Raw genomic sequence first — 27,809 nt, 5'->3', positions numbered from 1 at the left:
AGTCCTTGAGCGACAAAGCCTGCAGCACAGAGTGATATAACAACCTCTCATTCAGACTTTCACAACTGATAAAAAAAAGATAGAGGGAAAAACATGTATAACAAGGGTTCACCCAGCAAAATGAACCAGTGCAACTTTCCTAGACAATATTGTAGACAGCTTGAAGTTACTTCTAATAAGGCAACCAACATAAATGTTTTCATTTCTTGAGGTTTGTTTTTTTTTTTGTTTGTTTGTTTTTTTTTTGTCAATCAAACATCTCTTTATTTTTTTTATATCACTTCTCTTCAGAAGCTTTTCTGTTTCTGTGTCTGGGATCCTCTCCATGTTTTATAAGCGAGTGGAAAGTTGTGATTCGGCTATTTGTCCAGCAGGTGGCAGTATATCATCACTTTAGCCAACCATTTATCTTTCTAACGTTATGTCTTGCTTCTGATGAGTGTTACTTAGTCATTATGATGATTTCGACGGAAAGCAATAAGTCCACTTCTTATCTAGGAATGGAGAAGTGTTTAATTAAAATACATGTGCATTAAAACTCGCCTGAGAAGTGGTGAATGTGAATGTCCTTGCTGTTGGAGGTGCTCCTGAACATGTCACGGAAAAACGAGAGATGCAGTCAATGTCACAAGCCCCGCCCCTTCACGGTGACGCCGAACACTGTGCTGCCTTTTAATTGGACGTGACGTCCGTCCGTCACTCGCCAGCTCCCTCCTCCGTACAGAGGTGGGGAGACGGATGGTGTTCAGAGATGAGTGCGGATACATGTGTGTGCATGTCACACTGGAGTATGCAGCCTGTTTGGTTCAGGCTACAATTCGCGTATTCTTACACTGGCTGTTTTACATAAATATTTTTCTTTTAGAAACATTTGTTTCCCGATTGACTGTTTTCAACATCTCCATCTTCACTACCTGGAAATCACATCTGTAACTCTGTCAAGGTGAGGACGGGCGTTCACTGGATAGTTTCATTATTATTGTTCTTCTTTCTTTCTTTATTTCTCTTACTGCGACAGAGTAACACGTGTTTCTACCACGGGAAGTTAACAGAAGGTTTAATGTGCATTTAAAGTTCAAACTTAAAAGCAGCATTGTAACTTAAACATCTTACAGCAGCTCACAGCAGAGTGAAATCTCATTTGTGAGGGTTCAAACGGGACTGAGTCTAATGGTCCAGTTGAAACCTGAAGGAAATTCTTGTTGATGTTTGGTCATTAGATGTGATTCAGATACTAACCACCAGTAGATCACATCAGTCACCATGGTAACTCTGAGCCTCCTGCTATATTCGTCTGCAGAAGTAAAGACAAGTTGTGGAGAATAAGTATGCTCCACATAAACCTAACACTGTGCCTTTATGACCAGCTGTGTGTGTGTGTGTGTGTGTGTGTGTGTGTGTGTGTGTGTGTGTGTGTGTGTGTGTGTGTGTGTGTGTGTGTGACCACACTCCCTGTAAATTGTTGATGGAGATTCTCAGTCATCCAGGTGAGATCATCTGGAAGTTCAGGCATGACAACTCAACAGCAACAACTAAAAATGTTTCACTAATGACTATTCTGATTAAATGCAGCGCAGTAACCGTGGATCCTGTGCTGAATTTTGCTTGTGCCAAAGCATTTGTGTCCTAAGTCTGTTTTAATCCTAAAACAACAAAGCTGTTTTGTTCGGTAAAATATGACACAAGGGGGTAGCTGTGATCATTTGACGAGTTTCAACAGCGTGCCAGCTGTTTCAGTAGTGCAACAGTGGAGGCTTGTCAGGTTCTGATTGAGCTGTGTGTGTTTCAACATATGTGGGGCTTAATAGGGGCCACTGAGAATTTTCCATCTCATCACGTAATAAAGAAGAAATTGGATGTTGTGCACATCCTTCCTTAGATCGGTTCACAGGTGAAGGACAAAATGAATGTCAAACAGTGTAAAAGCCCATAAGAAGCTGTTTCAAATCACGGAGGGTTTGCTTGTCGAAACATACCCCCAATAAATACTTGTGAAATTAGGCGCATGACTTTCTTCTGCACTGCCACAGCTGTGTTCTCTTGGGATTGTGGGTTGCTTCGTGACCAATTTGTCACTTCTGCAGCTTCTGAGGTTTCTGGTTCTTATCAAACCTGAATAGGTGATTGATGTTAAACACAGAGGAAAATCAGGAGCATCTTTAGAACGCAGTCGATAATCTATGAGATCCCACTGTATTCATCTGTCATGTATCGCTGTGCTTTAATTTGAGTTTTTATTAGAAGCAGTGTTGCCATTTTCCAGGTCACCTGCTGTTGTGCTGCTGACATTGAGAAATATAGCTCACAGCATCAATCCAGTACATTGATTTTTACTAATCAATGAATCGTTTGAGTTGTATAACACAACTGAGATAGCAGAGGATCTATTGACAGCTGTAAACATTTATGTTACCTGCAGCCAGTTTTCACTGAAATGATATGTAGATCGTGCAGTAATATGTGCAGCATGTCTCTGTGGTCAAGATACTGTTTTTGAATATCCTGCAGCAAACAGGTGAATACCACTGGGAGTTTATAAATAGGAACAACATAGTAGCAGTGAACATCTCATGCACATGACGGTGCCTTTTTGCATAAGCAGTAGTTCTATAAATACATTATAATGTGGTTTCATATGTAAATAGGTAGATATGTTTTTTGGGTTTTTTGGTGTATAGTAGAGAAACTAAACATGCTGACCTTGTTTGAATTGTATTAAACGAACAGGATCATCAATAACTGTTTAAATATTACGTAACATTTGTCTATTGGATTGTTTCCAATCAAAGTGACTTAGACAGTGTCACGAGTGGTATGGTTTCTAATGGCATGTTGCTTTTGTTCAGCCTCCTCCAGGCATCAGAGAGGCTGAACAAAGCTACAAGGCTGATTTCATAACTGCCTCATAACTGCCAGATAGCAGCATGAAATTTTAATAACGAGGGTGGCACTAGCAGATACTTTTAACTTAAAAACAAAAGCGCAGTCCATGAGCACAGGCACATTTCCACTGAACTCCTCCGTACAGCCACGGCCATTATCGGACTAAATTATTGAAAATGTTCAGCATCTTAAAGGTTGGCAGCTCTGATGTACTGAGTCTTCGAGTCTTGAAACAATAAATATTCACTGTCACCAGGTTTGCATTGCAAGTAATATTTTAGATAATCAGCTGTTCTTTTAAGCACTGTCACTGCTGTGCAAAGGTATAACCTTGCAAAATTGCTAGTCTGGCTGTGTCAGGAAAAGGTATGTGAACCTTTTGGAGTCATAAAATGTGATCAGATTTTCCTCTAATTCAAGAATATCAACAAATAAAATGTGATTAAAATAATACTAAAAAGATTCTGATCTTTTATGTCTTTATTGAGAACAACCATAAAAAACTCAGGTCTAGTGGGAAAAGGAATAATGACCATAAAAAAGCTAATTGGAGTCAGGTGTTAGCATAAGTTAAGAAAGTTAGTTTGGAGGTGTGGACTAAAGCTACTTTGGCTGACAAAAAACACACACAAGAAGAATACGCTTATGTGAGCCATGTCTGGCCAAAAGGAGCTTTCAGAGGATCTCACTTTATTTCTCTACTGTAAATTGGGTAAAGGCAGTAAATGAGGTCAGTCAACTTCTACAAATAGAAAAGTAGACCATCTTCAAAGATCTGTGGGTGAGTCATGATCACACCAGAACTTTAACAATGAAGCTCTTGAGAGCACAAGTGCAGTCAAACCACAAAAGCACGAGCTTGTCAGCGATGACAATTCAGTGGTGCTTTGTTTTGGCTCATACGCCATCTTCAGATTGAGTCAGCCTCTGCCGCTGTGACAGACGAGGCTTTCTGCTATGATATACTCAGACTCATGCTGTAGGCTCATCCATACTCCAGTCCAGTGGAGTTAGAAATGCTTTAGCCGTGTCGCTGATAGAGTTCAGGCATGAAGTAAATCTCTCAAGAGGTGGTAACTCCTCTCAGTCAGACAGTTCATCACAGTACGTCCATAAATGGAAGGTAATGGAAGAGGATGCCAGCTCTAAATATATCTGCACTAAAAGGACCTAGAGCGTGCTTATGGCAGTGCAGATGTTCTTTCTGCTTTTTGCGAGCTATCATTTGGCTCTGTGAATTGTTATGAAAGATCATCAGCAGATCTCACTGTTGTAATCCTCTACCGTGAGTCAACATCTCAAAAACTACTGTGAAGAACAGAGGTGGAGATGCTGCTGTTGCATCGTGATCAGAGCAGTAGTTGAGTTGTAAGCCCTGTAATCTTTCATTTGGGGGAGCAACAGCTGGATGGTGCTTGCATGCAAATCACTACATGTGATGCATCGTGAAGAGCACTTGTTACAGTAGGGTTGATTGCATTTATGTTTTTCCCCCCCACTCTTTTGTCAGGGAGTGTTGAGCTAAACGGTGACTCCACTCTGTTTCCTAATGAGTTCTTGAAGACTCTGACTAACAAATGTCATGAGGGGACCTTTTCCACTCTCAAAGCGGACAAGAAAAAGCAATGGGAGGGGACAGAGATGTGTCAAGGATGTGGTTGATTAACAGGATGTGGGGTGGTGTTTGTGAGGGTGTGAAACTGAGTCTGTCATATGTCAGACAGTACAGACAGACAGCACAGGAATGAAATCCTATTCAGCAGGATATATAGGAATCACTCTATTTCTCCCTAATTGTATATAATTGTTATGATCATAAATGTTTCTGTTGGTGTTCATACAGATGAAAATGTCACAGTTAAAGCTTAACTCCATGAGCCTGTTTTTTGGAGTGATTCCCTCTCCAGCCTTGGCTATCTTTCACCATGGCGCCTTAAGCAGATCAGGAGCAGGCATTACCATGTGTGTGTCTCTTTCAGAGAAGGTGTGGCTGCACACACTCATAAGATGCACTAATGAATAATAGATCTCACATTGGGATGAAGCCAGTTTTATCTCTGTGACAGTCCTTTGGACTAATGGCCTGCTGGGTACTGTCATGCCGACATGGGTAATTACTTAACTAATACACAGTATTCTTACTTTAATCTTCGTTGCTGAACTGATTTAGGTGACATTAAGCAGAATCACTGTAGTCCCACTTTCAGTTACACCGTCTAGTTTTTTGGGGGAAAAGAACAGTGATGGCCAGAGAAGACTTCACAGTTTCCTGCGCTATTGCCGTGTTCTGACCAGGATAACACTACGGATTAGGTCAAGAAGCAACGTTGCATCTGCTCCTCGACTGCAGTGTTCTAGTATTGCTGGTCCCGTCTTATTCCATTCTCAATCTGAGCCCATGCTGCTGTTGATGGTGTTTCATGATTTCATCAAGTTTGCACAGTGAACAGTATGAGACATCATTGATCCGAAGATGAGAGAGCTCAGTCGTTCACCCACTCCAACCTTCCTCTGCCGTACCTGGTCAAATGCCTCCTCCTAATGTTTGTAGGTTTAATGATTATAAAACAGGTACACATCTGCTTACCTGCCCATTTTGTTACTTCTGGTCAGAACCAAGTTAGTTTTTTTTAGTTATAAGCTCAATATTCATATTAGAGCTCATATTAGAATATTTCTAGACCTATAATCCTTTGAAATTTGTGAGATTAAATAGTCACCTCAGAGACATTAAATCAGCTTTTTAATGATGTGAAAGTTAAGAAATGTCAAGTAATAAAAAGTGAGTATATTGCAGTGCTTAATCAAAGCACTTGGTGTGTCACAAATTATTTCACTGTAACCAAAGTATTAAAGGAATATTGACACATTATCTTATTACGTGAATATCTTCACATTTCTCATCTCCATTGTCTCCTTTTGGTTTAGCAGAGCAGAATTGTTCTGCATTTGTTGTTCTGCAAGTGGCATCATCCCTACAGGCATAGTGTGCAGATGTGATATGATTACTGTTATTATAATAATAATTATAGACTTTTCTACAGGCTGGATGGTGTCGTTTCCAAAGTAAGCAGGTAGAGTAATCTGTGTGCTCATGACAATCCAGCCTCTGACAAAGTTATCCTGCAGAGGAAAATTAAATGCTATCAAAATTAAGCAAGGGATTCTGAATTGGATTTATTCAGATAGATAGGCAGCATTAGAGGGAAGCTAAATGACTTTCTGCATTCATTACCAAAATTTTCTTTGTCACTGAAGGGCTTTGTATTGAGAGGAATGAACTGTCAGAGAATGGCCTGTGGACTGCGCAGATAAGGTGGTTTCCACAACACAGTGTTAGGTGTTTAGAAAATGCACACCATTTATTATGTCAAGTTTAGTTTGATTTAGTCCTGAGCTTAAAAAAAGGACAAAAAAGAGCAGCAACAAGCTTGGAGCGATTTTTGCCTTTTGGAGCCATTTTAACTCAACACTGATTTTCTCCTACTCTGATAACTCTTTCATCTGCTACATCAAAGGGAACCCATTCAGACTCTGGTCAAGCTGAAAAGCAATTATTTTTATCAAATAAAATAAAATTCAGGTTTTTATCTATAGTCTTTAATGCAGTTTGTTTTGTTTTGTACATTAATATTGTTTCTATAAATATGTAAAGCACCTGATTTTTATGGTGTTTCTCTTTCTCTAGCATATGACTTGTTCTTTAAGAGACTATGTACAAGAGACCTATGTGTATTTAAAGGTTATCTAAATATCATCTTATCACTTTGGTAAAAGTCTGTTATCTAAGATGACTAATTAATCACCTGGGGCCCCTAGAGCAAACTTCCTATCATAAGTCATTACTCTACCAGAAATATCAGAAAATGAAATGAGTTCACGTCATATTTCTCAGCAGTGGGAGTGTGCTTTGGGTTGGTTTGCGCCCAACATCCTCAAATTACTGTGGTGCATCAGTTGCCTTGGGAGCTTAAGTGCTATCATTTTGCAAACATGACTCTATTTCCTAAGAAAGCTGCACTGTAGGGGTTTAACCATGAGGCGTATATTCTGGTGAGTCACATCCTTATGGTGTCTGAAAGCCTGTTAGGCTTGTCAGTGTCTCCAGCAGTCTTTGGAGTCAGAGGATGGACAGAGGAACATCTGCAACATGAACTGCGCAATGTAATAGAGGGCTTTCAGCTTCTGTCAATGTAGTTAGTGCATCCTAAAAGGACATTACGCCATGTTCAGCAGGGATCTATAGCATACAGTAACTAATCAAGGATATGCTGAAATGTCAGCAGCTAGAAGTGGAACAGTTTCTCCAAGCACCAGCAGACATTTAAAATTTGTGGTGCTATACAAATGATTACAGAACATATTGTAAAGAAATTATAAATTGTGATAAGAATGTGTTATTGAGTGTCCTGTTAGTTCAGTGCTTTGCTTTACAGAACCAAAGTTCTAAAGCTGAAAAATTTATTCTATGTTGAGAGGAATTGGAATGAATTCAAGTTGATGTTTGTGCCAAATTTGAAGAAATTCCCTCACTGCATAGTTGCGATATGTTCATAAGTATGGGACAGACAAACGTCTTCTTTCACAGCTGTCACTAATGCAGACGCATTACAAACAATTTAAATATCTTAAAAAGAACCTACTCCATTATTTTCTTTCTATTTCTTTCATTTCTTCGACCAAACCTTTGTTCAGATTAACCCATAATGATAATCATCAGGTGCAGTTCAAGTTTCAAATGTCATCCTCTCTCCCACTCTCTTCATTTCCTAGCTCAAGATGTTAATGTCAGCATGCTAATATGGTTGAAATGATTATTAGCAGGTATATCATGTTCACCATCTTACTTTAGTATGTTACAGAGCTACTATGGTGTTGCTAATAGAGTCAGGATGACCAAAGTCAATGTCTGTGCCAAATGTCAGGGTAATCCATCACATAGCTAATTCGGTCACACTAAAGTCAACAAGCTGACAGACATACTGAACTATGTAGGCATCATTAGATCCAAGACGCATGAATATAGTCTCTCTCTCTCTCGTTGTTACAGTATTATGCAGATGCTGTAGTAACAAAGCACAGATTGTAAAAGTTTTAGGCCCCTGCTAGTTCCACATCTGTCTGTTTCACATGTCATGCTGGTTTGTGCTAAATTACAGATGCAGGCATCATCCGCCCACACCTTACTGGAATATTCAAGAGATGTCGGTCACCTCTCCACACAAACCATTTAGCCTTTTGTGCGTGAGACACTTTGACAAAAAAATCTGCACGTATATAGTATCTGTTCTTTTCACAAAGAGATTACAGGGTAAAGCCTGGAAAAACATATAAAATATAATCTCCACAAGTGCTTATATTATACTGCACCTCAGTTAATTTTGTCATTTAAAGCAATTATAGGTTTACACAGAGACTGAGGACATATGTTGAGCATAGAAAACTGTTTATTAATGTAGGATGTGACAAAAAGCATAGTTGAAAAAGTTCTATATTTTAGATAAAACATAGTGAGGTTTATGGAATATTAGAGAACATACTGTATATAATTTGAAATTGATTTATTTCTGTTCTGCAATAACAAATAACTTAATTTATTTAATGTATATAACACTTTTTTATTATGTTCATTTGTTATTGGTCATTTGTTGTTGTGATATTTATTATAAGTATGTGAATATTGTCCATATTAACCTCTTCCGCAGCTCCCCTGTATTGTAATGCAGGTTTATTTCTATCACTTACTGCATTTCTTCATTGTCACCGGGGATTGTTACTAGAGGTCGGACATCTTATACTGCAGTCACCCTGATGAAAGCCCAGTAACTGTTGTTGTTGTATTCAATAAAAGGGACCCCTGAAGGGAGCCTGTGTGGCCGACCTGCGCATAGCTGGTGTGATCAGTGAAAAGTGGATGAGTAAATCAGGAGGTGGAGAGGGAGAGCTGTGTTAGATAGATAGGTAGATAGATTTCTTTCATAAATCATATTTGTTGGTACTTTAGTATGTCTCCACCTGCTTTGGTCTATTGCATCGAGCAATAATCAAGCAGCAAAATGCACAAGATGTGCTGTCCCTTTTTTGTGGATCCTGCCACTTTGATCTATTGTTGTGGCAGCATTTTGGGCGTTGAGCTCTGTCAGTGTAAACCACAGCCTGTGGTCCACAGATAGAGGGAGGGGGTGTGTGCTTGGCCGGAGGAGTGAGGTTTCAGATGACCACGCTTTTGTCTGTCCAACAAGAGAAGCTGTGGCCATTATGCAGCAGGGAGCTTGCGAATGCAGAGGAAGTAATGTGATTAGCCTTGCTGCTGCTTCAAAGTGATCATCAACACATGGCCTGTCTGATTCATTCAAAGATGGAAGCAGATGCTTTATTTCACATTTGTTAAAATGATGATTTATTTATTGTTTAAAGGTGATTTATAAAGCAGAAATGACACACATTTACAGTAAGTACAGAATATATGAGAATATATACTTAACTATATAAAAACTATAAACAAGTACACACTGGGATTTAAGGGAAATATCAACCATAATATAAAAATAAACTAGCTTCTCTCTTAGAGACAGATAATACAGCTACAGTATGATCTCAGACCTTATGGTTAAAAAAAATCTCAGTGCCGCTGTGCATCCTTAGGAAAACTGACAACTTATGACTCTGCTTGCTTGTTCCCATGTGGACTGACATGATTTACAGAAACACGTGTGCTGTTGCTTTGTTGTTGATCAGCTTTCCATACTACAACAAACCGCCACCCACCAAACCTTAGCAAACTGTGGTTTTATGTGCTCATGTGGTAAATGAGGCGTATAATGTTGATTAGACTATCATAAAGTGTGGCAGTTGACTGAATCATGGCATTTTCTAAAGGGGCCCAATTATTTTCACACTTGGTTGAAGTGATGATATTGTGTTTCACTGTTGATCCCACATCTCACTGTATCTTTACATGAGACACGGAGTCAGATCAGGCACCACTCAGTGGATACTGGACTGTGGGTTGTAATCCCACTGTGAATAGAATAACAGTTATATACTATATGCCATTGCACATCAGTCGTGGAAAGAATTTTATTTTATTTTATTATTTATTTTGTTATTAGCTTATCAAATAATTTAGACTGAAAAATGTTCCCAGCATTACGTTAAATCTTCCAGTACCTCCATGCTCTGTATTTTGTATTAGTTCAACTCTTCTATACAAGCTATTCATCAAGTAATTTATAAATAATTAACCATTTATTAGTGTAAATCTATATCTTTTGGTACGTCCACTGCTAATAACAGTTTGCTCATTTTTCTACAGTAGTAAACTTCAGGAGGATTTTTATATGTGTTGAAATACTTTTAAATTGTTATTTATAAATAACTAAATGGCCTGAATACAGTTACTAATACTTCTGTGCTTATATGCTTCTTTTAGGAACTTTGGATTTATATGATTTGTTAATGCTGACAATCCATCACTCTTTTTAAGATATGAAAAATTCAAACATGCCTTCTCTTCACTTACAGACAATTTCTGTCCTCCAGTCTTGTCTGTCAATTTCGTTTACTGATGTTGAGACTTCTTCTGTGCAGCTTCCCTCATTACGTCCCATTTTTCCGCTACATGAAGATGGAAAAACTAATCACTCTAAATAACCTAATGCATTTTTCAGTGAGACAGAGGCAAGCCCTCTAAAAGGCTTTTAGAGGGCTTGCCTATTAAAGACGAGTTTCTAGCCATCTCCCCTCGTGACCTCATTCCCCTCTCCTTCGTCTCTTAGAAGAGGAATGATCCTGGTTCTCCAGCCGTAGCCTGCTCTGGTCTTTCTGCAGCGCGATGGGCTCAGAGGAGCGCAGTTCAGCCATGTCACAGAAGATCTCCTCCCTGTCACGCAGCAACAGCAGCTCCTCATCTAAACTTGACAGCCGGCAGGTAACACACACCAATCAAAGACACGGGATGTGCACATCACTAGCAAACATCTGGCAACTCTGTGATGCACTGTTCACTTGTGAAAGAAGGCTCTGTGGTTATGTTACACTTACAGATAATCTACCAAGCATTTGATTTTTACTCATTAAGCAGTTTGTTCACAGCCAATACAGTCAGTCAGTCAATCCCCACAGAGATTTCTCTGTGTCGTGGGAGGAAAATTACCTGACAGAAAATGGCTTTTGACTGAAGTACACAACCTTTTGCTAGTGGTTTCCTCAGATGTTTTTGCAAGGCTCCATGTGGCATTATAAATGCAAGCCTGCGCAGATGCCACATCTCAGCCTCTCTTTGCATTATATATTCTAGACAACAAGGACTAAAAGCTGCCAACTTTTCTATTAGATAGTGTTCTCACAGCATTTTCTCCAGATACAGAAAACATTTTGAGTGCTCTGAATAACTAAAACACCATTTTGCAACAGTTCCCTCAGAGGTATTTCTCTCACACCCAAATTAGTGAAGATTTTAGTAGCATGAACAAGCTGTTGTTGCATTGCTTGGAGCATTTATCTGTAGGCAGCAGACTCATAAATTTTTCATTACTCACCACATCTTTTCCGTTTGGAAATGAGAGTAATAAAGTTTCACTCCAGTCCTTCTCAAGGGACCCACAAACACTAGTGCTTCATCATTTAAGGACAACAAATACCGGGACGGAAAACTCTTTATTCACAACAATTACTTTAAAATATAAACTTTAGACACGCTTTTGACGTTAGTTTTGCATGATCATTAAATCTCAAATTAAAATTCAAAGTCACATTTCTGGTATATTGAATCCAGAATCAACAGCTACAGACCTCTCTGGTGAACTCACACTGATGTTTTGTTTCTTTGAGACTTATTGAATCTCACAGTGTGTTTCATTCTTGGCAGAACATAAACGTGTGGAATTGATTAAATAAATTATAAAATACAGAAATACTTTTGGGAGCAATTGTCTGCTGAGCAGATTGCACTGTAAGACTAACAGATGGTGAGTTAATTTTTCAGTAAAAAAATATTTTCCAAAATAGTTTGGAAAACACACTTATTCATGAGTAAGAGTTAGACGACAGAGCCAGGCTTCACCCTGTTTTCATGACAGTGGTATCAATCTTCTCATATAACCCTCATTGCCAACCTGTTTTCTTTTTTAATACTTACCTACATTAATGCATAGATTGTGAACACTGTGAACGCGAGTTAGAGCATGTATTCACTACGTTTGCTCAGAACGTGTCTCATGACCTTGATGAAAAGTGTAGAGGCGGGAGCTACAGTACCACGAGCAGTCAGGTAGAGTAAACAACCAAGTCACACATTCTCTGTTCTGCCACTCCCCTGAAATATAAGGGTTTATTTTAGATAGCCTCACCTCTAGCAGTCAGCCGCTCTGACTGATACGGTTTGTTCAGGCAGAACTGCTTGTGCAGAACAGCTCAGAGACACACCTCAAATCTGCACAGCTGTGACGTGTTTTTCTCCCACTTAATTAACTTTAAGATAAAATATAAAATTCAATTCAATTTTATTTATATAGCACGAAATCACAACAGAGGTCATCTCAAGGCACATTACAGTCTCTAGGTTTAAGCACTTAGAAAATCTAACTCTTAATTAAATTATTGATTATATAGAAAACCCAACAATCAGACTTATGTGAGCACTGGGGGACAGTGAAGAGGAAAAACTCCCTTTAACTGGAAAAACCTCCAGCAGAACCAGACTCATGGTGGGCGGCCATCTGCCTCGGGGTGAGTGGAAAGAGGAGAAAGGAAGAAACAGCAGGGAACAAAAAACAACAGCAAGTAGCAAAAACACTGGGCAGGTGGGTAGGGCCAGTAACTGCACTCTGGAGATATATAGCTCCAGGGCCGAGGATACCTGCAGAGGCGTACAGAGAGAGAGGGAGACACAAAGTTAATGACATGAAGTGGTAGCATTTGAATAGATAGAGGAGAAGAGAGAGGAGAGGAGCTCAGTTTATCAGTAGAGGTCCCCCAGCAGACAAACCTATAGCAGCATAACTAAGAGGTGGTTCAGCGATTCAGTATCATACATTATGTCACATGTATTGTGATGCTGTAGTTACAAGTTGGGAAAATTTCTGTCTGTTCCATTGCCACAAAAAAAGACATTATACAATAGTTTTTACAAGCTAAGCCGTACTGTTTATATCAAGTCGACAGACCTGTACGTTTAAAGTTGGTGAATTGCACCAATGTATGAAAATTGTAAATAGTGTTATGTTGATCGACCGACTGTTTTAGTCCAAATATAGTGGAAAAGTGCTATAAACAACAAATGATGTAATATCCTCTGTGTTTACAAAGACATTACAAAACCCTCTGTTTATACTGTTTTTGCTGCCTTCCTGGAATTCTCACTGCCAAAGTACACGACCGAGCTATCTGGATTAGTCCTTAATGAAATATCATCTTAATCTCTGTATTTGCAGGGGATTTGGATTTGAGCGCTCTAATCTCAGTCAGGAAATGATTATTGTGAAGAGTGAGATTAGACAGGTAGGCTAATTTTGAAAATGGAACCACGAGGTGACAGAACCTTGTGAAGTCTGTCGCTCCACACAAACTGTACAGTAATCTCATTCGGCTGTGTTTTCCTCACCTCCCACGTCCTCCCACAGACTGACTGACACTATGTGGCAAAGAGGCAGCAAAACTAAACATCAACAAGAGCCACAAATATGCTTTTGACACTGACCTTGACTGTGTTGTGCGGTCGATTCAATTTATATTATGAAACCTCCCTTAATCTGCATATGTAAGCAGAAGTTGAGTGTTTGCTAATGTCTGTCTGGCATCTTAGAGAGTTCAGAAACCATATGTTCCCACAGGACAGCTGGGAAATAGTGGAGGGCCTGCGAGGGGGCTTCAGCAATGTCCAGGAGCCGCAGAAACAGGAGGGCTACATGCTAAAGAGGAGAAAGTGGCCCATGAAAGGCTGGCATAAGGTACACTACAACACCTGAAATGTCCTTAAATGACTCATGTTACATTACACATACTTATGTATCAGAGTGATGAATGTATTTTATAAATGTGCTTGACAATTCATCATCATTCCGATTTGGTGGTTTTATCCCACACTTGACTCATTTGTGTTTTAAATTAACTGAATGATCTAATGCGATAGATGAATTAAGCCATAGAGGAGTCACCTGTGCGTGACCAAGGTCAGTGGCTCCGACTCGTTCTCTATCTAAAAGCTCAAACCGGGATGATTGTGTCTAGATATCTTGGTGTTCCTCTCAGATCCATTAGCTGATGGCCTGTTGGTTAATAGATCTTTATATATTTAGTATTGACCTACAGCCATATCTGTTCAAGTCTTTGTGCTTTCAGCTCTCCGACTCTGACGATGTACAGTAAGAGCACCAAGAATATACAACAACAAAGATCGGGGACGAGCAACACTACATAATCTTACTACAGCAGCATCACTAGCACAGATTAAAAAGGGACAGACTACTGCATATGTGTGTCATGATCACAAAGTCACAACAGTGACATCAGACTTGCTGTCGGGGATGTTGCATATCATCCCCGCTGCATCTCATTTCTTCATTGTCCTTCTTTCTCCCTACAGAGGTACTTTTTCCTGGACAAGGGCATACTGAAGTATGGCAAGTGCAGCACTGATGTGAGTACAAATGCATGCTGGCTGCATATTATGTGGGCTTGTCTCTAACAGAAGGGCACTTTGTATCTTTTGTAATATTCTAGTTGCACTTGATGGCTGTCTTTCCCAGAATATCTGTTTGTGCCTGCAGATACAAAAACACCCTCATTCCCTCAGAAGCACCTTATAATTGATAGGAATCACACAGTACATTTTATCTGCCAATCTCACATAATTATATATCAGCCAAGTAGAAACTATGCTTGGCCAGGGTTGAGCAAATGGAGGACTATTATTGCTGCTTCAAACACGGAAGAGCACATATAAATGGAATAGCATCCTGTCGTCCTCGTGTTAGCTCCAGTCTTACTATATTCATAACCTTGTCGACTTTGGCTTGCAGATTGAGAAAGGAAAACTCCATGGTTGTGTTGACGTGGGTCTCTCTGTCATGGCCATTAAGAAGAAAACCAAGTGCATTGATCTTGATGCTGAGGAAAACATCTATCACCTGAAGGTAAACAGTTGAACTGATTCTAAGACATTTCCCACATGCTTAGAGGAAAGGTGGTAAACATGGATTATTGGATTTTCTCCCTTTTAGTGGAACAGATGCTAATAATGACCTTGTGTTATATTTGTGGGTAAGGCAGAATTACTTGTACTGTACCTGTGTGTGCTTTTCCATTGACGCACCTCCTCCACCCTATTGGTTGTTCTGTTGATTTCTGACTATGGTATCTGCTCTGCAGATTAAGTCACAGGAGCTGTTTGATGAATGGGTGTCTAAGCTGCGTCACCATCGGCTCTATCGGCAAAATGAGATTGCCATGTACCCTAACGACAAGTCCTTCTACTATCCACACTACCCCTCCCCCAGCTCCCCCGCCATGACTGAGAGTGCCTCTATCAGAAAGGTAGACCTGTGGACTACACAGCAAGCAAACTGTATGCAAGAGTCTCTTTAAAGCAGAGACTCACAAAATGGTGTTTCTTATCTTTTTTCTCATGAATATTATTATTTCATTTGCCGTATGTGCTAACGTTAAAGCTCACCCTCTGAAAAGAGGGTGAGGTAAGGGAAACAAATTCTTCAGTTCTTGTACTGATCTCTGCTGATCTCTGTTTGCTCTTGCAGTGCATGCCTATACGAAGGCAGTCCACGGTGCATTCTGTAGGAGCCTTCCCTTTAATCTGCAACAGCCAGGCCAAGGTGACAGCCTGGCTCCAGTCCTCTGACGACATGGACAGGTGCTCCAAAGGTGAGACAACAGAGCTACAAAAAGCCAAAGATTTGAAGGCATAATTGGAACCGGCAAACATCTCTGTTCATGAGTCTACATTAGGTAAATAAAAACATTGAACTAGCAGGGTGTCTGTGACAGGACACCATGAAGGAAGCTGCTGCTTAATAAAAAGAACAATGCTGCACGCCTGAAGTTTACAAAGAGCACATTGACCCTCCACAGCAGTATTGGTAAAATGTTTTGTGGACTGATGAAACTATATTGAAGTATTTGGAAAGAACACACAGCGCCACATCTGGTGTATAAAGAGCCCAGCATATGATTGTGAAAATATCATCCCAACCGTAAAGTATGGTGGAGGACACATCATTATTTGGGCCCGTTTTGCTGCATCAGGGCCTGGCCAGTTGGCAGTTATTGGGGGGAAGATGAATTCCTAAGTGTATAAAATATCCTTCAGGATAATGTAAGAATGACTGGTGACTGTATGTCAGCTAAACCTCTGTAGAAGTTGGGTGATGCTATAGGACAACGACCCAAAACACACAGCAGAATGGCTGTAGGAAAAAAAAATCCAATTTTTGGAGTGGCCAAGACAGAGCCCAGACCTCAAACCAATAGAGATGCTATGGAACGACTTGAAGAGAGACACACGAGACATCTAAAGCAGTTCTGCAGGAAGAATGAGCTAAAATCATCCTGAACAATGTGCAGGTCTTATCCACAGCTACAGGAAGAGTCTAGTTGAGGTCATTGTTGCCAAGGGGGGGTCAACCAGTTATTAATTCCAAAGGTTTAGATACTTTTTTAACTATCACTATGAGGTTTTTATGGTTGTTCTCTTATGAAGACATGAAAGATCAGATTATTTTTTTGTGTTAATATTTTAGGCACATTATATTTGTTAATACTCTTAACTTGTGAAGATCCTCACCAGGAATGTGAACTTAGATTCTTAACCCCTTTATATAATCTGCTTTATTAGAAAACCAACTTGAGAAATGAATTATTAGTGATAAAAATATAGCAGATGTAGCTGTGAGGGTTCATGTTCTATTCAGAGCTCCCCACAGGAGATGTGAGTGCAGCTTTTCCATTTAAGCATAATGTCAGATGCTTCTGTCAGTTTCATTAAACCTGTCAGCCTGCTGTCTTATGTGCAAGCCAGATAAAACTGGTGTTTGTTTATAAATTAGGGAAGCGGTTGATTATTAATAGACTGTTTGTGTCAGTTGTCTTTCATTAGAACTCTGATAATCTGCTGTCAACACTTCATCTGGCTGTGAAATTATGAATTTTACAAAATGACACAGCAACCATTTCCATAGGTGTTAAGGGCCACAGGGGGATTAGACCTGATCCCAGCTTTCACTGGGCAATAGGTGGGGTACACCCTGCACAGGTCACTAGATTGTCTATCTTACCCTACCTTTGCCTTGTACCTTGTATCTCTAATTGTAAGCTGCTTTGGATAAAAGTGTCTATCAAATGACTAACTGTAAATGTCCTCTCCACAGATTTGTCAGTTTGTGAGGCCTTCTTACTGGAACTCAGCCACCTGCTTCAGAGTATGGAAGTCCTCCATCGTACCTATTCTGCTCCGTCTATCCAGGCACTGCAGGTGAGCACTTTATTTGTGATTTCTTTCTCCTTTATGTACAGAAAAGGTTTGCTCATCATTCCTGCAATTCAAGATTAACTCTGACAAACTCTACAGTACTTCCTAAATACCAGATCACTGATTTCTGTGCAAAGTAACTTGTCTTGCTTTGTTTCTTATCATTTCTCTCCACTCTGCGACTAATTTTAGTTGCCCTGAAGACATTTGCTGCTAAATATAGAACATATTTCTAATTGCATCTTGTGCTGCAAGTTGTCATTGCAATTCTGATGAAAAGTCTTTCTTCAAAGAAAAAAAATACTTTCTCAGCTGGATTGGCATCTTCCCTTGTCTTCACTAGGCATCGACATTTGACAGTCCAAAAAAGGAAAAGAGACTTCCAAGGAAATGGCGCACCAAGAACTACAACAAAGACCCCAAAACAACTCTGCAGGTGGATAACAAAACAATGAAGTATGAATTTACATGACTTATTTTTTAGTATCAGTCCCTCTAAGTTCAGTAACGCTTGTTGTACTGTAGGTACCCAGCTGCATCTCCTCTGGCTCTATCCGCCTCCATGCTTCTAACCCCAACCTCTCCACTGCTGCACTCGGCAATGAGAAAGCCGACCCTGAATGCCTGGATTCTGCCTTTGATGTGGCCAAGTTGCAGGAGGACTTCTGCCGTGTTGCCACCAACTGTAAGTTACATTTTTGGAATTAGCAGTCGGGTATTTACATAATAGTGGTATGTCTGCCATATTCAAGATTCCTCACTTATGTCTAGTACATCATCATCATGTCTTCCAGCTGTCTATTTTGTAAATAAGATATGGTGTTGTTTTTTATAACAAATGGAAGTGACAATGGTGAAGTTGTGGCAGCTGGTAATTATTGATAAACAGTTTGTGTCAGTTGTTAGTAATTAGGACTTTAGTTTACATCTTCTAAACAACAGGGCTTAAAAATTATTTTGTAAACAAAATATAAGCCCCATAGGCACAGAAATTAGTTTTCTGTTGCTCCCCATTCCAGTGTCTGATGTTTAACATACGGTAGAATAACGACAATGATTTGTGTTTCGTGTAATGGCATCACAGTTTGAAAGTTGCTCCAGGGAGCAGCCGTCTATACTGTTTGCAATTAAATTGCCAGATTTATGCACAGACAAAATTCTGACACTAAGGATATGCGATAATATAATGCATCATTGCCTTAATATTGCCAGCACAATTCAATAATTTACCGTATATTCCCAAGCACAACTGGTGCTTGGGATGCCATAAAACAAAGACTGTGGCTTGCTTAGCGAATAGCAAATATAATTTTGCACTTTTATTTTATTAGAAGCTTGGTACAGTATGATAAACTGTCAGTGGATCTACTGCGACTGGATCTACATTGCTCTGAAATGAATACAAATTGGCTGGCAATTAAAGCTCCCCTCTTTCTATTTTTGCCACAGTACATGCGACAATGAAGTCAGCCCTGGGTTCACTAACGTCCGAAAGAGAGCGATTAAAGCAATGTCTGGACCATGAAACATGCCCCCCTACCTCACCACAGGTTGTGGGTTTGAAGAACGCGCTGGCAACAGTATGTGGAAAAACACACATTTGTACACAGACACAGAAATATAGTTTTCATATTGTTATTTCTTTTAGTCTATTACACACCTGTCATAGACCGGGGCCCACCCACACCACCCTGACAAGCCCTTCAGAGGGGTTCCTATCTGCAGGTGTGGGGTCTGCTCACCTGAACAAGATCATGTTCTGTAGTCAAGATTCATGTGGCTGTGTCATCCCACCCAGAGCCGCTCTCTATTTTCTGTCCTTGGTTACACACATTTATTGTCATGCTGACTTCTTTTGCCACATTAGAACTTGTGTGCTGTCTACGCCAACACATGTCTTCAAATACCATGCTGGGTGTTAGTTCTCTTCCTGATTTCCCAGCTTCTACCTACTCTACCTCATATTTTGTCAGTAATAGGTGAGTAATATAGTTTTTACTCCCATGGCTTCCTGTCTCAGGTCTGCAGTGGTAATTCATCTTCTCTCTATAATAAAGATAAATGGTAGGTTTCCATTGTGTCAGCACTGTTAGCATCATTAGTCATCATCTAGTTTATCACTTATATATTGGCATGTGAAGTTTTTATACTGGACTTTTAAAGTCATCTAACGAGTCATCTATTTGTCCTCTATTTCTGCATGTGTATGTACATGGCTTTATGTAGTTGTTTGGGCAAATGTTAGTTCATCGCCATCATTAAGCTGAGGGAAAATACGTTTTAGAGAAAAGAAATTGGTGCAGTGTTGATTCAAGTTCAGATTTCAGTTGAGCTTTCAGTCGAAGGCATCACTGATTGGGTGTGTGCTATAAACTATGTTTACACTGGTTATTTTTCCAGGCTTTAGCCCAGAATTCTGAGCTGAGAGAGCGTCTGTGCAAGATTCATGCTGAGTCCCACATCGTAGAGCCCACACTAATAAATCTCACTGCCCCTGTGCAGGTGGGTGCAGGAATGCGGTGACTCTACTCCCTTTCCCCCCACCATCATGATGATTATTATTATATCCATCTTTATTTTCATCCCACGCAGTCTAGAATTTGCCACAGAATGAATGAGCTGTCCTTTACCTCTCATCCAGATTTAAGAAACGCTGCTCGTCTCACACCTCCTCACTAGACTCACTTTGTTTTATGAAGACTATGACGTGAACAAAACTTTCTTTTCATTTTTCAGGGATCACTACACATTTCACACAGTGAAATAAATTGTAGTTATCTGATTTTCAATTAGCACCTTTCAGTTCCTGTGGTTGTGTACATGTCACCATCACACTGTTGAGCCTCTAACTACCTGCGATGTCCTAAAGGAAGCCCTCTGCTTACTTAATCAGATCTGCTGACCATGAAGTGTGAGGTGATTTAATTAATCGTGTCCCTGGAAAAAAAATAACATGCCTTCTGTGAGATTAGCTCCAGGCTAATATCTATGTGTGGTTCTCTGAAAAATATCTCATTGTTGCATGTTTTTTTTTTTTTTTTTGTAGAGTTATAGCAGAGTTTGCAAAATTCACAAGGGTCTCAGAAATATATTTCATAACATATTGTATATTCTCTTGTGAAATTTGTCAATACCTGTAATTGAATCCTCCCTTTACTGTCTATATATTTTAAATGTTAAGGTCTTCATTTGGCCAGTTTTAAGACAATGACACACATAAACACACACAAAAATGACTCAATGCACTTTGTTGCATAACAGTTGATCTCAACTGTCTAAAAATATCAATATCTACTTCTATGAAACTGAATGAATATATGTCATATACCCTGTAACTGTTGTGCTTCTCTTTTTAGTACACTTATATTGTAATATATTATATTATAGATTACTGTCTTTCAATATATTGCATGTCAGATTTTTGTTTATTGATAGTTTTATTATCTACACATTGTGATTTTATCATATTCTGAATAACCCTGTGATTCCCATTCCTCCTGGCTATGACGGTGTTGCCCTTTTCTAGTTCTTAATTATAGCTGTGGACATTATGTCTCCTAGAAACAGGACTCAGTGGATGAATCACGCCCCCTTGTACACCAAGTATCCAATGAGAGCAGAGCTTCAATAGCAGAGTCTTTGACAGAGTTCTTTGATGCACAGGAAGTTCTGTTGTCTGCTAGTTCCTCTGAAAATGAGGTAAGCATAACGGTTACCAGTAATAGTTAGTAGTAGTAGTAAATGCATCTTACTTACTGACTTACAACACTGATGTTTAGATATGCATAAAGAAATGAACTGAATGATAGAATCACAATGAGCGGAGTACTTTTACTTTAATGCTACATCTGTTTCATAAGAAGAGTGATCATACAATGGAAAGAAGTAAGCTGTCTAAAATTACCACCTAAGATTCTATGAGCAGACATTTCATAATTTCTGTTAACCTGCGGTAAATATTCACTGTCTTTCTGTAGAGACGTCTACAGAAGAAGAGAGAATCGAAGAAATCTTAAAGTCCTAAAGTTAAGGCATGTGGTATGTCTGATCACATAGCAGCTGGATTGGAAGCAATGTGAAAAGTGAAGAAAGTGAATGACTTTATTCTAAAAATACAGCAAACAAAGGTTGAAACTTGCTCTAATTTGTCTGACAGGTCCCAGGAGACTAATCATCTCCAGTGCAGTAGATGTTTGATGTCTGCTGATGTGACAGGATGTTGAAAGAGACCTGCTCTATGCTTTGCTGTAGGTGTTATTTAAATGTGTTTTTAATTACCATTACCTAATGTTCTCATGTTTTTTAGGTGTCAGATGATGACTCATACATCAGTGACATTAGTGATAACATTTCCATGGACAACTTCAGCAACGGCACAGAAAGTGAGCGACCAAACTCAGGTAAACTATGGAACAACTATGGCCATGGTACAGGTTTATGAACTTATTATATAAAGGATAAAGTTGTTTTGTTTTGTTTTTTGTTTGTCTGTTTTGTTTAGTTTTTTCATTGCACAAAAAGTTGTCAGTGTCTTACCTGACCTCATGTCCCCAGGCTCTGTGGATGAAAGCAGTGTAATTTGTCGGCGTAGATCCCTTCTGCCCTCGCCCAGCCCCAACAACAGCACCATCAGCTTGTGGAACATCCTCAGGAACAACATCGGCAAAGACCTCTCCAAAGTAGCGATGCCTGTGCAACTTAATGAGCCACTCAACACCCTACAGAGATTGTGTGAGGAGCTGGAGTACAGTGAACTGCTTGACAGGGCCGCTAGCACACAGGATCCTTTCGAACGTATGGTGAGATGGCAAATCAGCTTTTGTTTCGTGCCTGGGCTGTGTCAAAAGCAGTTGCTACTGGTAAAGCTAGTCTGGCAACATCTGCAAGACATCTGTTCTAACTAAATCCATTTACGTCTAATATGTTGAATTTTTGCAGATACCATCCATCATGTCCTTAACCTGCAGGAACCTAGTTTAAAGGAGTCTATACCTTCTGTTAATGTGATGTATCCAAATAAAGCTTTTGAAAAATAATATTGGCACTAATTTTCCAGTTGTCATGCACATTTTTAAATTTTGGATGCAGCCTGACTAGCCCGACTTGCTGACTCTAGCTCCATAGTCATATTCAGTATATAACAAGTGGAGTAGTATCAATCTTTCCAGGTAGCTCTTGGCAGGAATGTGAATAAGAGGATTATCGAAGTAGCAAAGTAACTGCTACTGAAACCAGAACAGTTAATCTACACAAAACATATGTATGACAAGAATCCCTGGCAGATTTAAGTGATTCTCATGCCTAATTAATGTCCTAAATAATGGTTTAATGTGCAAAATACAACATATAAATGTGCAGTGGAAAGCAGTTGATGTTCATGTCAGCTCTTGTATGTGTCTAGTATGTCTCACCTTTTGCTCCATCTCAGTTTAGGTGCTTTTCATTATAATTAAAGCACTACTAACTATGTCGGTTTTTATTTATTTAGGTATACATAGCTACATTTGTTGTATCAGGCTATGCATCCAGCTATTACAGGACTGGTGGAAAGCCTTTTAACCCTGTTCTGGGGGAAACGTATGAATGTGACCGGCCGGATAAAGGCTTTCGATTTATTGCAGAGCAGGTATGCATTATTCCCAATTCCTATTATGTCAGTTCAACAGTTGTGTTATGTTACTGCTAATGCACTGAAAGCATTTGTTAAATCAGTGTATAAATACTGCTTGCTCCCACCAGGTTAGCCATCACCCACCAATCTCAGCTTGTCACGCAGATTCTAAAAACTTTGTCTTCTGGCAAGGTAGTGAAACGTACCTGTGTATTGCTTGAATCTATTCTCAGTGTTGTCAAAGATCACACCAGCAGCTGATTGTTCAGGATGAATGTTAATATGTGTAATTGCTTTTCTCTGATTGATTCTGCAGACGTAAGATGTAAGAACAAGTTCTGGGGGAAATCAATGGAGATTGTCCCTGTGGGTACCACTCATGTAACTCTGCCAGAGTAAGTGTCTTCTGGCTTATTTGCTTTAGTACTGGACAGGCACAAATAAACCCATACAAACAGACTGCAGAAATCAATAACCAGGTCAATTAGAAATAACTTTCAAAGGAATATTGTATTCATGTAGTTTTATACTTCTTTTCATAGATTTGGAGACCACTACGAGTGGAACAAGGTGACATCCTGCATTCATAACATTCTCAGTGGACAGCGATGGATTGAGCACTATGGGGAGATCTCAATTAGGAACTCCAGCAGTGATATTTGCCAGTGCAAAATCACTTTTGTTAAGGTGAGTTAAACTTTCAAAGTGAAAAAGATCTATTTTGTGACTAAATGCGGGGCTGCAACTACATCTAACAACTTCTTTTATAGGGCATTGCAAGGAGAAGTAGGGTGCCAGACAGAGTGCCCAATCTGCCAGCAGTGTCTCAAAATTGGTTTAACATTTACTTTGGGCTGCAGAAGGTTGAAATACCTTGGCTAAATTTCTCTTTATAAATCACAATGAACTTGAGATACTCCACCCTAAAACACTCCCACAATTAACCACAACTCATGAATATTGCCATACAATATATTGTTTCATTGCGAAACTGAGTCAGTGGTGCTCCATAGGATTGGCCTAGATCTTTTACAATAGAAGAAATGCTTTGTAATAATTCATGTCACTAAACAAAGTATACAGTACCTTGTACACATAAGATGCTCTTCACGTGAATACCAGGAAGCAGCTCTTTTATAGAAGCCTTTACTAAAAAGGGAAAGTTTATTGCTTTAGTGTGTGTTTATTTTAAAGAGCTCTTGCTCTTTAAGCTGTGCAGGATAGCAAGTCAAGACATGCCAGACCTCATTATGCATCGTCATCTCTCATTAAACGCACCTAGTCCTGTAACACACACGGGGGCTCGGGATGGTTTATGTGACAGCAACACCTGCTGACTGTAAGAGGGCAATATGATGATCTCTGCATTGTCCATCCATACCCACTTTTCAGTGCATATTCCTGTCTGTGCAACAACCAGATACTGGATATTCTGTTCATTCAGAAGGATATTTCACTGCAACTGACCCTTCTTCCACAGGCCAAATACTGGAATTCAAGTGTGAATGAGGTGGAGGGAGCTATCACAGATCAAAAGGGGAAGGTCATCCACAAACTCTTTGGAAAGTGGCACGAAGCAGTTTTCTGTGGAGACCCTCCTTCAGCGACATGCATCTGGAGAGCAAGTATGACAAGTTTCTTGATTGAGAACGCATCAAAAACTAATTTGTAAAAGTTTATGTTATGTTTATGAATCTGTTCACTGGATATTGTTTGTTTGGATTACAGATGCAATACCAGTAAACCATGAGCAGTACTATGGCTTTACCAAGTTTGCTATTGAACTGAATGAGTTGGACTCAAGTTTGAAACTGCTGCCACCCACAGACACCAGACTACGAGTGGACCAAAGGTAAAAGTTACATAAAAGTGTATGTACTGTACAGTACAAGCACTTACTCAGTGCTGCTCAATGACCAGCAGGTCTGACTATGGTTGGATGGGACATCTTCTAGGTGTGGATGTAACTGTGTGAATAGGATGAGGGCATTTCTGAAAAATAGAAAAGACCTCTCATTGAAAGTCCCTAGGATAAATAAAAGTTTAAACAAAATAAGAATCAAAAATAAGCTTTCTGCAGTAACCCAGTTCCTACATAAATATTATGGAAAATTTAATTTTATTGGTGCAAAAGAGTAAAAGAGACAGTTAAAGTGAGAGTGAGACTGGCAAGTGATTGCCATGGACATCTGATATAAAACAACAGATCAATGCTGGTTAATACCTGAGCACCATATCCAATGAACAAAAAAACCCCAGGGACACAACAGCAAATGAAATATGCACATCGGGACGCATGTTAAGAATAGCAAGTAACCACAGAGGCTTAAGTACAGCTGTCAAAAGATGCCACAGAAAGGAAAAGCCCTCTCCACTTTTCCATTAAAGATAAAAGTTGAGTGTTTTCCATCTTATCTATAATTAAGTTACAATCTCATCGTAAGGATGCAAGGCCAAAGGATATGAGTGAAGATTCAATTTTAAAATTGAAGATGAATGTTTTACCATGTTTGTATAATGAACATGTCTGTGACTTGCTGGCAGGCTGCTGGAGGAGGGAAACTTGGAGGCTGCAGATGAACAGAAACAGAGGATCGAACAGCTGCAGAGAGAGCGACGAAGAGTCCTGGAGGAGAGCAACACAACACATCAACCTAAGTTCTTCAGGTAGCCTAAATAGCCCCATATATTAGTGTCTCACTAAGGAGCTAATTTATGAGTTAGTTAGCTCTTAATATCGTTAACTGCAGCTCATGACAGTAATAGCGAGGTTTGTCGCAATTTCAATTTCACAGTTATTATTACTGTCTCCACAGGAGGTCAAAGGATGATACCTGGGTGAGCAACAACACATACTGGGAGCTGAGAAAGGACCCTGGCTTCGCCCAGATTGATTTTCCGACTCTGTGGTGACCACTAAACTGGCGATTACACACATTTCAATGTGCACAGCCCCTACTGTGAACCAGACCGGCTCTGGTGATGTCTGTATTCCAGTCTTATCGTCCACATTCAGTCCTGCTGAATTCATCTTATTGCCTTAGTAGCAAAGTGCTTATCTAAGTTGTGTAAACATGTTTATACAAGCATATTATGTGAATGTTGATCGATTTAGGCATATTTCCACCTGTTATATTACACTGCACAACTTAAAGAGACAAAAGGAAAACTATGTGGTTGTACACCAACTTAAGATGTACTGAACAACTAGTCATTTTAGCTGTCGTCTTATTGTGGACATTCTCTACCTCTGAGATAAACTAGCCTTCGTATGCCATTAATTAAATGTACACATCTGATATTTATTCTGCACCTGCCTGATGCCTTACTGGTTGTAATATTGTTTAATTAATTTTTGTTGCATTTCTCAGCTGTTTTCAAAATGTATGTTTTCAAAATGTATGTTTTGTAACAAATTCTTGAGAACAAACAGGTGTGTTTTGTTCATATGATACATACTTTTCATTCCGTCTCATAACTGTAATCAATTAATCAATAGCTTTTTGCTATGACTGCATGAATGACTGTGCAACTATGAGCAGCAGTAGCAAATATCATATCCAGCCATTTTATCACTTTATCCATTGCACCATTGTCTGTATGGACCATGGCCTTTGGGACTAAAAAGTGTCCATAACTATGCTCCATGAGCTCAAATAAAATCTCTGATGCTTTCTTTTTGTGGAGTTGTGCTTGTGTGTTGGTTCAAAACACAGAATTAGCAAAAAGGCCAATACATGATTTGCACTTCCCTCAGATGATCATAACCAATGGCACTAATGGGAAACAACCGAATCATCAGTTTCTACATCAGTTTTAATGTTCACATTTTCACGCAAGATGATTTTCTTATACATTTGGTTAAAGATGAGTGTCTAAGGGAACATTATCATTAAGGAACAGTCCTTCCCAGTTCCTTATTACTCAGCCATATGCATTAATTATCAGATTTAACAACTCTTGAGTGAGTCTCTGTATGGTCGTATATCCACCACTGTGTGATACAAAGATTAAAAACATCAGCTTTTCTCTAGGCAGCTACTTCCTTCTAGGGCTCATGTGATGGCCTCAGATCATGTTTTCCATATATGAACATTTACATAAATACCTCACACTAAATAGCTCACAATGTACAGTTGTATTGCTGTGTCACACAGGTGTTGGTTCAACTTGATTTACTGCCTCATGACACTATGAAGCAATATTTTAGCCACAATTGTTTTGCAGCCTATTATTGTGTCTGGTGATGTTTTTTTACCTGTACTGTATATGATATAAACCATATATAGAATCATTGTTCATTGGAAAAAATATCAGGAGGGAACTAGTTGTGATACTTTACAGCCTTAATAGTTAGCATAAGAAACATGTAATGTTTTTAATGTAATGTGTGGGTATTTAGAGTGATATTGAAGGAATATTATGGTGATTAAATGTTATCTAAACTAAAAAACACAAACAGTACAGTGAAGTGAACATGGTGACCAGGCTGTTATCAGCCACTAGGTGGCGGCAGACCACCATCAATGTTAAAGTGATGGACCAGTGCTAAATGTTTAGGACAGATCTCTGAGGTGTTGACAGAAAAAACTAACAAAAAAAAAGGATTCAAACTGCAAAATGTGCAATTTTTTAAATATGTGGATGGTTAAGTGCCAAAAAAAAAAGTACAACTATAAGCACATGTGAATTATCCTTGACCTCTTCTAGTGCTATAGAAAAAAATAACATATTATTATTATTTTTTATAATTTATTTATTTATTTATTTTTTGTTGTTGTTGTTGATGATGATATTAATATTTATTTGTGCCACTGGCTTCAATAACACACA

The 27,809-nt window shown here is 39.2% G+C and overlaps 1 protein-coding gene across 2 annotated transcripts; it reads left to right on the top strand.

The window, feature by feature from the left end:
* The first annotated feature begins 748 nt into the window (after window positions 1–748).
* osbpl3b (oxysterol binding protein-like 3b) lies at window positions 749–26,654 on the top strand. 2 transcript variants are annotated; one of them, XM_026371812.2, is made up of 23 exons: window positions 749–943; window positions 10,662–10,813; window positions 13,716–13,832; window positions 14,468–14,521; window positions 14,904–15,017; window positions 15,253–15,417; window positions 15,639–15,762; window positions 17,265–17,368; window positions 17,709–17,801; window positions 17,891–18,050; window positions 18,815–18,945; window positions 19,766–19,867; window positions 20,927–21,064; window positions 21,672–21,765; window positions 21,920–22,164; window positions 22,854–22,991; window positions 23,105–23,168; window positions 23,293–23,371; window positions 23,519–23,663; window positions 24,457–24,601; window positions 24,705–24,828; window positions 25,521–25,643; window positions 25,793–26,654. In XM_026371812.2, the coding sequence occupies exons 2-23, from the start codon at window positions 10,718–10,720 to the stop codon at window positions 25,887–25,889; spliced, it is 2,652 nt and encodes an 883-aa protein (XP_026227597.1). In that variant the 5' UTR covers window positions 749–943; window positions 10,662–10,717; the 3' UTR covers window positions 25,890–26,654. The 2 variants fall into 2 exon arrangements, with proteins under 2 accessions (XP_026227597.1, XP_026227596.1); XM_026371811.2 differs by lacking the exon at window positions 19,766–19,867 and having other exon boundaries at window positions 750–943.
* Window positions 26,655–27,809: the final 1,155 nt, after the last annotated feature.

This window comes from Anabas testudineus, chromosome 16 (assembly GCF_900324465.2).
Source record: "Anabas testudineus chromosome 16, fAnaTes1.2, whole genome shotgun sequence".
NCBI classification, from domain to species: Eukaryota; Metazoa; Chordata; class Actinopteri; order Anabantiformes; family Anabantidae; genus Anabas; species Anabas testudineus.
Note: the sequence above shows the minus strand (reverse complement) of the source record. Positions and strands in the feature narration are given on the sequence as shown.

What these genes read in the sequence shown, in the direction of transcription:
- osbpl3b (XM_026371812.2), top strand. Translation starts at nt 10,718, where the DNA reads ATGGGCTCAGAGGAGCGCAGTTCAGCCATGTCACAGAAGATCTCCTCC. An exon ending in ATGGCAAGTGCAGCACTGAT is followed by an intron (nt 14,522 to 14,903) that starts GTGAGTACAAAT and finishes TTTGGCTTGCAG; the next exon opens with ATTGAGAAAGGAAAACTCCA. An exon ending in ACCCCAAAACAACTCTGCAG is followed by an intron (nt 17,802 to 17,890) that starts GTGGATAACAAA and finishes GTTGTACTGTAG; the next exon opens with GTACCCAGCTGCATCTCCTC.